This window comes from Eulemur rufifrons, chromosome 27 (assembly GCF_041146395.1).
Source record: "Eulemur rufifrons isolate Redbay chromosome 27, OSU_ERuf_1, whole genome shotgun sequence".
In the NCBI taxonomy this organism is placed as follows: Eukaryota; Metazoa; Chordata; class Mammalia; order Primates; family Lemuridae; genus Eulemur; species Eulemur rufifrons.
The window spans coordinates 27,041,848-27,052,683 of NC_091009.1; the positions used below are offsets into that span (position 1 = coordinate 27,041,848).

General features: G+C 38.7%; 2 protein-coding genes across 4 annotated transcripts in view; both read right to left on the minus strand.

The window, feature by feature from the left end:
• Positions 1-737: 737 nt before the first annotated feature.
• On the minus strand, positions 738-10,352 carry C4BPB (complement component 4 binding protein beta). Of its 3 annotated transcripts, XM_069459422.1 has the most exons (7): positions 9,715-10,351; positions 9,007-9,180; positions 7,662-7,838; positions 3,875-3,968; positions 2,659-2,761; positions 1,922-2,079; positions 738-917 (listed from the first exon to the last, which is right to left on the minus strand). In XM_069459422.1, exons 1-6 carry the CDS (start codon positions 9,770-9,772, stop codon positions 1,930-1,932), a joined length of 756 nt encoding a protein of 251 aa, XP_069315523.1. In that variant the 5' UTR covers positions 9,773-10,351; the 3' UTR covers positions 738-917; positions 1,922-1,929. The 3 variants fall into 3 exon arrangements, with proteins under 3 accessions (XP_069315523.1, XP_069315524.1, XP_069315522.1); XM_069459423.1 differs by lacking the exon at positions 738-917 and having other exon boundaries at positions 1,867-2,079; positions 9,007-9,177; positions 9,715-10,352; XM_069459421.1 differs by lacking the exon at positions 738-917 and having other exon boundaries at positions 1,868-2,079.
• The window catches only part of PFKFB2 (6-phosphofructo-2-kinase/fructose-2,6-biphosphatase 2), a 28,899-nt gene continuing 27,184 nt past the window's right edge, over positions 9,122-10,836 (minus strand). The window contains exons 15-16 of the transcript XR_011231551.1: positions 10,362-10,517; positions 9,122-9,180 (exon numbers count right to left, since the gene is read on the minus strand). The gene's annotated coding sequence lies outside the window, so the exon portion shown is untranslated. The remainder of the gene's footprint in view (positions 9,181-10,361; positions 10,518-10,836) is intronic.

Consider the following 10,836-nt stretch of genomic DNA (forward strand, 5'->3'; position numbering starts at 1 on the left):
TCACCTCCTTGGTTAAATATATTCCTAGGTAGTTTATTTTCTGTGTTGCTATTGTGAAAGGTATTGAGTCTTTGATTTAATTCTCAGTTTGACTATTATTGTTATATAGGAATGCTACTAATTTGAGTACATTGATTTTGTAACCTGAGACTTTACTGAATTTATTATCAATTCCAGGAGTCTCTTGGCAGAATCTTTGGGGTTAAAAAGCTTCTGTACAGTCAAGAAAACAATCAAAAGAGTGAATAGACAACCTACAGAATGGGAGAAAATATTTGCATGCCATACATCTGATAAAGGACTGATAACCAGAATCTATAAAGAACTCAAACAAATCAGCAAGAAAAAAAATCAAACAAACATTAAAAAGTGGGCAAAAGACATGAACAAAAGCTTTTCAAAAGAAGATAGACAAATGGCCAACACTCATATGAAAAAGTGCTCAACATCACTAATCATCAGTGAAATGAAAATCAAAGCCACCATGAGATATTACCTAACTCCAGTGGGAATGGCTTTTATCAAAAGTCCAAAAACAACAGATACTGGCGTGGATGTGGAGAGAAAGGAACACTTACACACTGCCGGTGGGACTGCAAACTAGTACAACCTCTGTGGAAACTGTTAGGTCCAGAGCTGAGAAGTAGACACATGAAGCCTCATGTGTAGCAAAATGCTGTTTATTTTGAGCATCTGGGTACAGATGGGTGGAGGTGAAAAAATGTCTACAAGAGAAAAGGGGAGAGCCTTGGGTTTTATAGAGGGTTTCTCCAGGGGGAGTAAGTGGGCCAGAACAGCTGCTTGTAATTAATTCTTTTTCAAACAACCAGCTCCTATGACTCCTGCCCCAGTCACATCCATCCTTCAGCTCCTGTGTCGTTCTTATCAGGAGAGAGAGGGAGAGGTAAACTTCGTCCCTATGGGGGGAAAAGGAATGTTGGCTGTAGCTGTCTGTTAGATTTACAACGTCTGAACTCTCCAGATTTCTGCAGCTATTGTTTTACAAGCCTAAGTTTTTGCATTAACCACATTCTGTCCTATATATACTTTTTGAGTTCCCACCTGGAACAAACCTAATATAAAGTAGTACGGAGATACCCCAAAGAACTAAAGTTAGACCTACCATTTGATCCAGCAATGTCACTACTGGGGATTTACTCAAAGAAAAAAAAGTCATTTTGTCAAAAAGACACTTGCAATCAAATGTTTATAGCAGCACAATTCACAATCACAAATACGTGAAATCAACCCAAGTGCCCATTAATACATGAGTGCATTAATAAAATGTGGTATATGTACACCATGGAGTACTATCAGCCATAAAAAGGTGAACTAATACCTTTTGTAACAACTTCGATGGAACTGGAGACCATTCTTCTAAGTGAAGTATCGCAAGAATGGAAAAACAAACACCACATGTAGCCAGTATTAAATTGAAACTAATTGTTCAACACTCATGGGCACATATGAAGTAAAACTCAAGGGAAACAACTCAACTTCTGTCTCAGTGGGTCATTTTAAGGATGTAGCTGTTTTGAGCCTATTTTCCCAAAATGGGAGGCTAATTTTTGCCTCATAATTCATATCTCATATTAAAATGTGACATACACTTTTAGCTGAGATCCAAGCTTCCCCATTCTCCTTACAGACAGGAAATTAAACCCTCCACTCCTCATTAATATGTTAGTAATTCTTGTCTTAAACAGACAACCACCACTCTTGGTTTTTTCACATTCCAAGAACAACAATACATACACACACACACACACACACACACACACACACAAAGTACATTATACAACTGCAGTTGGTTACTGTGCAGTTGGTTACTGTGCACTTGGATTTCAGCCCAGTAAGAAACAAATCTGAAACCAATTTCAGAACCCAGAGGAAAATTTATTCATAGATGTATTACTATTACCAGTCTGTTCAGCTACAATGTGACATTTTTCCCTTCAACTCAGCTTTCTTCCATTCCAGAGAATATTTTAGTTCTTTCATTGTCAAGTTACATTTCTTTAATTGTTGCATGAAGTTTTCTGTGGCTTTGCAAAGGTCCTTCCTCTCCTGAAAGGCAAGCTGAAGAAAAAAAATCTTTAAGTTACAACTTATGGGCTGAGACCCAGCTATATACTCTGAAGCCAGCGAGCAGCAGTTAAGGTCCCTGAATGGGGGCTCAGACCCAGGCCAGCTTAAGGAAAGAACTGGGTCTTCAGCATGATGAATCACCTACATTTTCTGGCTTAAGTATACTTATTAATACTACCCCAGTAATATGAACTAAAAGAAGAGTCTCAATGAAAACAGATCTGTTCAGTGCTTTTTGGAGCCTAGAAGAGTTTCAGAGACTTTTTCACGGCAGTCCTTGCAAATCTCAGGCACCGAGTTCGTGCACTTTGCTCTCCAAGGCACACGAGACAACAACTCCCGCCAACAGGGTCTTACGAGGCATTTGTGATAATGGTGGCGAACAGGAACTTCCATATATAAAAATGTCAGTTAATAGTTTATGAGCGCCTTCCTGTTCTGTAATCAGGCCAAGGCCACTCATTCAAAAACATCCCACACTGAACAGATATTTATGGAGCACGTGCCAGCAGCGATGCCAGGCCCCGGAGACACAGCTGGTAATGGGACAGACATGAGCCTCCTACTTACAAGTGCCTTCTCCAACTCGGTCCGCAGAGCTTCACAGGATGGAAGTGCGCTGCTCCACTCCCCGTCCACGCAGCGCTGGGCCTGCGTGCCTACTAAGCGGTACCTGAACAGAAATTGTTAATAGCAAAGAAAGACCACAGAATACTCAGCAAATTCATTGTGCCCAAGGAAGGGAGAGAGAGAGGACACAAAAGGGCTTGTGAGCCAGTGGCCCCCCACCACCTTGGTCCTACAGGCGATGGGGTCACCAGCTGTCAGCCTGCACAGCCTCGAGAGGTAAGCAGAGCTGGAAGGCACAGCAGCGATGATACTGGGTGTTAAGTCCTTCCTTGTGTAAAACTTCTGAATTAATTCATTGAAGGTATCAAAAATACACGCTGTAAACCAATACATCTGGCAACGATGTGTGAAAAATATAAAGTAAAAACACTCTCTTGGAGGGCAGGGAGAATCCAAGTGATGAGTCAGCCCATAAAAGAGAGAAGTGAGAAATTCTGACTCAGTGTGTTTATGCACACAGTGTTTTGGTGGGGAGAGCAGGGAAGCAGCATTTTATCATTCAGTAATCTAAGAAGGTATCTGTTGTCTAAACTCTAAAACAGAGTAGAAAGTTAGAAACTCCCCTCAAATAAATCTTAGTGAATGGGCTAAAAAGGAGCAGGAGTTTTTAATCAGAAAAACATGAGCGTTGACTGCAAAGTCTGTTGGAGGTGTATAATGAGATTGAACCTCCAGGGAAGCCAGGTGACTCTGAGTTAGTGAGATTGAGGCAAGGAAAAGAAAAGGCTAGAAGCTCCATCAGGTGGGTGGGTGGCCAGGCATTCTAAATTAAGGTTGGCCTTTAATTAGGATGCTTTAAAAGTTTATACTCTAAGTCTTTGTATTTCTGCACCTCCGTATTTTTTTTTAAGTTTTTGGGTGTTTTGTTGTTGTTGTTCTGTTTCTTTAGAAACACATATTTTTAATACTTTCTCCTTGTCTTAACTAAAAGTGACACTTTCATCAGGATAAATAGGATCCTTTAACAGGATAAGCCTGTCTTCCAGAGATTGGGGAGAGCTAGCAGTGGACTAAAGCAGCTCTCAAAATCAGAATGAGCTCACAATCCCAAAACAGTAGGAAATCCAGGGACTCAGGTGGGCATAGACCGGGTCGTTCCCAAAAAGGAGGCCGCCAAGGGGCAAGATCTCGCATCTGAAAGGCGGTGTGCACTCACCCCTCTTCACAATAGTAAGTAATGGTAGATCCTCTAGTGAAATCATTTCCTTCGAAATAGCCATGAGGTGGATTCCCGGGAGGGCCGCAGTCTCCTGAGAGAAGGGAGTACAGGAGTGACAGTGTGAAGGCCAGGGATGTGGACAGCAGCCCCCTAAGTGCAACTGTCTGCACCAGCGCCGGCATCTTCACAGCTGCACACGTGGGATCTGGGGACACACTCTCCGTTCCTTCCCTTCTCATCACAATCGTATTTGTCCCTGGGAGAGACCCCTCCCCTGGCTCATCCTCTGCGATATCAGGGATTTGGGAGTCCTTTCTGACTGGCCGGAGGAGCTCAAGGAAAGAAAGTTTAAGTTGCAGAGGCCGGGCGCGGTGGCTCACGCCTGTAATCCTAGCACTCTGGGAGGCCGAGGTGGGCGGATCGTTTGAGCTCAGGAGTTCGAGACCAGCCTGAGCAAGAGCGAGACCCCACCTCTACTAAAAATAGAAAGAAATTATATGGACAGCTAAAAATATATATAGAAAAAATTAGCCGGGCATGGTGGCGCATGCCTGTAGTCCCAGCTACTCGGGAGGCTGAGACAGGAGGATCGCTTGAGCTCAGGAGTTTGAGGTTGCTGTGAGCTAGGCTGACGCCACGGCACTCACTCTAGCCTGGGCAACAGAGTGAGACGCTGTCTCAAAAAAAAAAAAAAAAAAAGTTGCAGAGATGCTGGTTTAAATGTACACGAAAAGAAATACTAGACCATAGGTGAAGGCAGAAGAAATAACTTCCTGAGTCGGGAGATAAAGGATGTGAGCTCAAAGGGAGGCTGACATCCCCTGTGGGACAGAGCTGTGACATATGAGAGCTTCAGAAAAAAAGGGAGAACAGAGCTGGGAGGGAAGAGGATGAGTTTGTGGAATTGCGGAAGGAGAGTTGGACAAGGTACTGGGAGTTGTCAGTTTTGATTTTGGCTCCTTCGCTAACCATATGGTGCTGAAAAAGCCATTCTGCCTCTCTTGATTTTCCTTCTCAAATATAAGATAAGCAGGTTAAATAATATTATCTCTAAGGTCCCTTTCAACTCTGAGATTGTATGAGGTTAAATATGTTGGTCAAGATTAAAGGCTAAATGAAGAATGATTATGTAGATGTGTATTTACATAAAGGTGTTCAAAACAAATGGTTGAGTAAAAACAGCAAATCATAAAGGAGCATGCATAATATATATATTTTTTAAAACACAGTCACACACAAAGATCTACACAGAAAAAAGTCTGGAAAGTTATATGTCAAAGTACTCATAACCCGGCCAGGCGCGGTGGCTCATGCCTATAATCCTAGCACTCCAGGAGGCCGAGGCGGGCAGATCGTTTGAGCTCAGGAGTTCAAGACCAGCCTGAGCAAGAGCGAGACCCTGTGTCTACTAAAAAAATAGAAAGAAATTAGCTGGACAACTAAAAATATATATATATATATATATATATATATATATATATGAAAATTAGCCAGGCATGGTGGCGCATGCCTGTAGTCCCAGCTACTCGGGAGGCTGAGGCAGGAGGATTGCTTGAGCCCAGGAGTTTGAGGTTGCTGTGAGTTAGGCTGACGCCATGGCACTCTAGCCCGGGCAACAGAGCCAGACTCTGTCTCAAAGAAAAAAAAAAAGAGCATATGTCATTTGCGATTTAAACTGCCTTTCTTTATTATTTTAAAAGCTACTGCCAAAATACATCCAATGCGTGACATTACTTTATACTCTCACCGACAAAAATGGCTGTTTCCTCAGAGCCTGAGTGATATTAGATGAAACTGATCTTTTCATTTTTTGCTACTGTCATCAGTAAAATATTTGCATCTAATTTTAATTTCTAGTTCTGTAATTAGTAGTAATGTTCAATATTCTTTCATAAAATTGGGAATAGAAACACCATTTGGGGTCATAATTTTGGAATTGGCTATCCTTACACAATTTTCCCATGTTTTTATTGGATTGTCTTTTCCTCACTGATTTCTAGGGGCTCTTTGAACTCTTTAACCATCAAATATTTTCTCCAAGACTCTGTTATCCTTCATTTTTTTTGATGTCTTTTATATATAGAAGTTTTTATTTTAAAAATTTAGTTAAATCTGTCCATTTTCTTCCTTTATGACTTCTGAGTTTTATGTTACTGCTTAGGAAGTCTTTTCCCATCCCAAGATAATATATAAATTCTCTCATGTTTTCTTTTAATGATGTAATAATTTTTCCTTTTTATCTTTATATATATATGTATCCATTTAGAATATATTTTTAATATGGTGTGAGTCAGAGCCCTAAGTCTGTTTCCAAATAAATAATTATCACATTACCACTGAATACAGACTTTTCTTCCAGATTTAAAGTAAACTCTTTTACTTATCTGCACCTATACATTGCTATTTTAATGGCATATTAATTATAGTACCTATAATTTGACATATTAATACTACTTTGCTTATATTTGTGGTATATTTTACTATCTAATAATGTGTTTCCTCCCCTGCAATTCAGAAAAATATATACATTACTCATCATTTTCCAAAAAAAATCAATTTGCAATGTTATGTACTTTTCCAGATAGATTTTAAAATTAATGTTTTGTTTCTTATTTTTTAAATTTAAAATTATGGTGAGGATTGTACTGTAATACTAAGTCTGCCCATTCAAGATCATGGAATATCTCTTTTTAAGTAAAGTCTTGTTTTATGTCCTTCAGTAAATTTTCACATATATCTTGCAAATGAAATTACTTTTATATTTCAGTATTCAACTAATAATTATGAATAGAAAGTAACACCATTGATTTTTCAACATTTATTTTGTAACCAAGTATGTATTAAAATTTTTAGAATTTCTTGAATATTTTAAATATATTCTTCAAATAATGACATCTTGTGACCTAGAAATCATTCTAGGAATCTATCCTCTAAAAATAATAACAGATATAAGGATATGCATGTGTGTGTGTGTGTGTGTGTGTGTAAGTAATTCATTTCGGCATTGTTCTTAATGGCAAAAATATGGAAATAAATAAATGTCCATCAATATGAGAGATATGTAATAAATTATGGCATACCTCCATGCAATTATTTAAAAACAAGCAATAGAGATATATGTATAGGTCTGGAAAATGTGCATATATATTGTTATAAATAAAATAACTTAAAAATATGTACAGCAAGGTGCCATTTTTATAGGCATATATATATATACACAATGCTTATTTAATGTAAACATATTATATGTGCATGTTTGTTCTAAATGTCTGCATAAACATAATAAAAGGCATGAAATAAACAAATCCAATTGGTTACCTCTGAGACAGATAAATTATAGTGATAGAAAGAGGGACTTCCACTTCTTGTTGTAGATAATTTTGCAGTGGATGAGTTATGGTCTTTTTTCTCCCCTCTCGATTTTTTTTTTTTTTTTTTTGGTGTGTATTTTTCAAATAAAAACTTTAAATCACTATCTTGAAATTAAAAAATAAAATAGGCAATGCCCTAAACTACCCAGCATTAAACGTAGTAGGACAGTAATCCTACTTGAGAAAAGAAAAAGGTGTTGTTCATTTCATCGCTGTTCATTTCACTGGAATATATCACTTGAGTTGAGGTTTGGTTCTGTGAGCTCCACTTGTTTCTTGGCTATCGGCTAGATCCCAAGTCCTTCACAGGAACAAAAAAAAAAAAGGAAAACACCACAGGGATGTTGCAAATGTCTAGGGTGACATTACGACTCAGCATCCCTGGAGTTTGCGATTGTTTCTTTGGTACTTACTACTTTTGCAGATGGGAAAGGGAGGTTTCCAGGTGTGGTCCTCTAGACACTGGCTCCAGCTGCTGCCCTTGAGGATGTAGTCGTCATTGCACTTAAACGTGATTTTGTCCGTTACATTCACAGGTCCCGAAGAATTGAACTCACCGTTTACCAGCACAGGGTCAGGACAGTGGCCCACTGAAGAAGAAAACAAGCAGTAAGCTGAAAGGGCAGGGCGGAAGCTTATCACAGCAAAAGCCAGATTTCCTCAGTCTTCAGTGAGAAAATAGAAAATTAGAGCTAAAACTGCACATTTTTAATAGGGCCAGGTACATGGTACTAAACTATATCAATATAGGATGAGAAAAGAGGAGGCTGACCTAAGTATGGCAGGAAAGATCTTAGTCATGCACAAGAATGATATGAATCAGCAATTGAATTTACTAAAAGTAATTAAGCACATAAGTAGAAATTACCAATAGCATGTTTATTGTCATGTTATGTTAAGCATAGCTCAAAATTCTTGAGCCTATGTTTGAAGCAAGTCTTTCCTTCCTTTCATCCAGCCAAATATACATTTAGCATTTTTCATTTTGTTTTGTTTTTTCCTATGATGTGGAAAAACAGGAGAGAATGCAGAGGAATGTGAATTTGGTCATATGAATGAAGGATAATAATATTGGTGTGCTTTACTATAGGTATACAGGAGAACCCAATGCAGCTATTCTTAAAAATAGTAATAAATAGGATATGGACTCCTTATTCTCATCTCAATAGAGAATACCACAAATGAGATTCATAACCTTAAGCAGCTGGATAACCTCAGCATCACATTTGTACATTGAGAACATAATTTTTCCCTAGTTCAAATGTTTTATGATGGGTGAAATAAAATGATAGGATATATTTACTTCAAAATAATAAAGTGAGGCTATAGATGAAACAAGATTAGTCATGTGTTGATAATTAATGAAGATATGTGATGAGTATGTATGAATTAACTTGACTCTTCTGTCTTTTGTATATATTTTAAATTTTCCATACTATAAAAAAATTTAAATCAGTATAAGATTAAATAAATTATAGCAAGAAAAGTAGTTTTAACATATGGAAAAAAATATTTCCTTCTTACAGGTATAAGTGATTCTATTAATTCAACTAAATTAATACTGATCAAGAGCTGATCATGTACCTTCCAAGAGAAGGTACCACTAGAGTGCACCACTAGAGTGCTTTAAAAGTGGACTCTTAGAAATTGAAAAAGTTTTTTTTCTTATAAGGTTTTAACATGGCTTACAGGAAGTAGGATGTGAAAGAATATAACAGGATGACAATTTGGGCAAAGAAGCAGAAAGATCCAACTTACAGCGGCATTTAGCAGTGGGGCCATTCCATTCCTTAGAGGCATTGCAAGAAAGGGTCTTCTCTCCCACCAAGTGGTAGCCCTTAATACAAAGGTAAGTCCCCAGAATCTGTCCTTCTACCTCTTTTGCAACAAATATGCTATTGTCCACTGGGGGAGGTTCCGAACAGCTCTCTGCTAGAAGGAAAAAGAAAACAGATTCACTTGGCATAGCACGTGCTGTAAGGAAGCCCTTCTTAGATGTCTCCATCCAAGTGTCCTTTTGCTGGATTGTTACTCTTGACTCCTGTCCTCTTCCATGTCCGTGTCCATCCATGTCCCTCCCTTTCCAAGGATTTCCAAAGTTTCACTTCCAAAAGGATAACAGGATTTCACTCAAATTCAGCCACAAGTTGTCCACTCCTAAACAAACAATCCCCTTCCCAAATAGCAGTCCTGGAATTTATTACAGGCAAGACTTCTCAGGATTTTGAAATTGGTGCTTTTTTTTTTTTGGCTCCCAGAAAAGAAATGGGAGGGTAAACCATAACCACCCAGACCAGGATCAGCATTAAATACATAATAAGACATTATTGAGCACAGAGCATTGGTCATTTGAGATTTTTCAATAAAAGAAATATCATAAATTTAAATTTCATTAAAACTGTAGACAGAATTCTACAAACTGATATCAAATGCCTTGTAAGCTGAGTTTAAGGAAAGCATACGTACCATCTGAAGCAGAAATCAGCCACACAACCATAAGAGAGCACACAAACTGAAAAAACATCTGGTGATCAATTACTTGACCCAGGCTGGAATTAACCCAGCCCAGACACCTGCTTTAGAGTGAAATGATCTTCTAACCCCGCTTAAGGCCAGACCAACCACCTCCCTCCTAGAGAAGAGGTTATATTGATTTCCCTTTTCTGGACAAAATGCAAATTAAAAAAAAAAAAATCCTACAACAGGAAATAAGAACAGCAGCAAGGAAGTTGTATGGGGAGAGACTTTGCAAAGATAAAAAGGAAGGGTAAAAGAGCTGCCAGGTTTAAAAGTTTCAGAAATTTCCCAGTTCCCAGGAATGCAAACCCAGTTGACCAGTCTTTTTGAACTGCAGGTTTATCCTTCCCCAACAGATGTGGGCCAAACGGTCTTGCCATGACCTTGACTTCTGTCAATATTTGCCCGTGTTCACAGTCCACCTTCTGCAACTCTCGCCAGCAATGCGGGAAGAGAACAGGGTACTGTTCCCTTGTGCTTTCCTAGGTAAGCTCCACCTCTGATGTTACTTCATCCCCCTCTCCCAAATACCAGATCTCCTAAGGCTGTAAGCAGCACTAAAGACTGAAAAGCTCAAAGGAATAAACTAATCTTACCTGCCTCTGTCCCTCCAGATCTGTGGCTTCCCAGCAAGGAGCTAGTCCTGACTGATTCCAAACCCGAGAGCTTCAAAGTCCTGCAGTGACACATTATCCTTATTTGCCAGGCCTATGCCAGGCTTCCCACTTGGTGGCTTTTCCTATGGATTTGGCCTGAGTCCAGAGTTAATCAAATGAATGAAGAGAGAGATAAGTGGAATGCATTGGTCTTTGGAATTAAAACATGTAAAATTGCTTTGGGGCTCCCATAGCATGTTGTTCATGACTACTACAGCACTTAGTTGGTTTTCTGTGCTCTAATTATAAAATTGGGTTAAAATTCCTACAAAATTTTAGGTTTTATTAAAATAATAAATATAAAGCATCTAAGGACACAGTAAGTTCTCAAATGTTATTCTCTTTTGTAACCATTGCTATTATGTTGTAATGATTTGTTTTCTGTCTTCCTTCTGAAGGGAATCAGAATATGCCA

Coding starts and splice junctions, on each gene's coding strand:
- C4BPB (XM_069459422.1), bottom strand. CDS start 9,772: ATGTTTTTTCAGTTTGTGTGCTCTCTTATGGTTGTGTGGCTGATTTCT. Junction 9,181..9,714: donor GCTGATTTCTGCTTCAGATG/GTACGTATGCTT, acceptor TTTTCCTTCTAG/CAGAGAGCTGTTCGGAACCT. Junction 3,969..7,661: donor CTTTCCCATCTGCAAAAGTA/GTAAGTACCAAA, acceptor CCCTTCTCTCAG/GAGACTGCGGCCCTCCCGGG.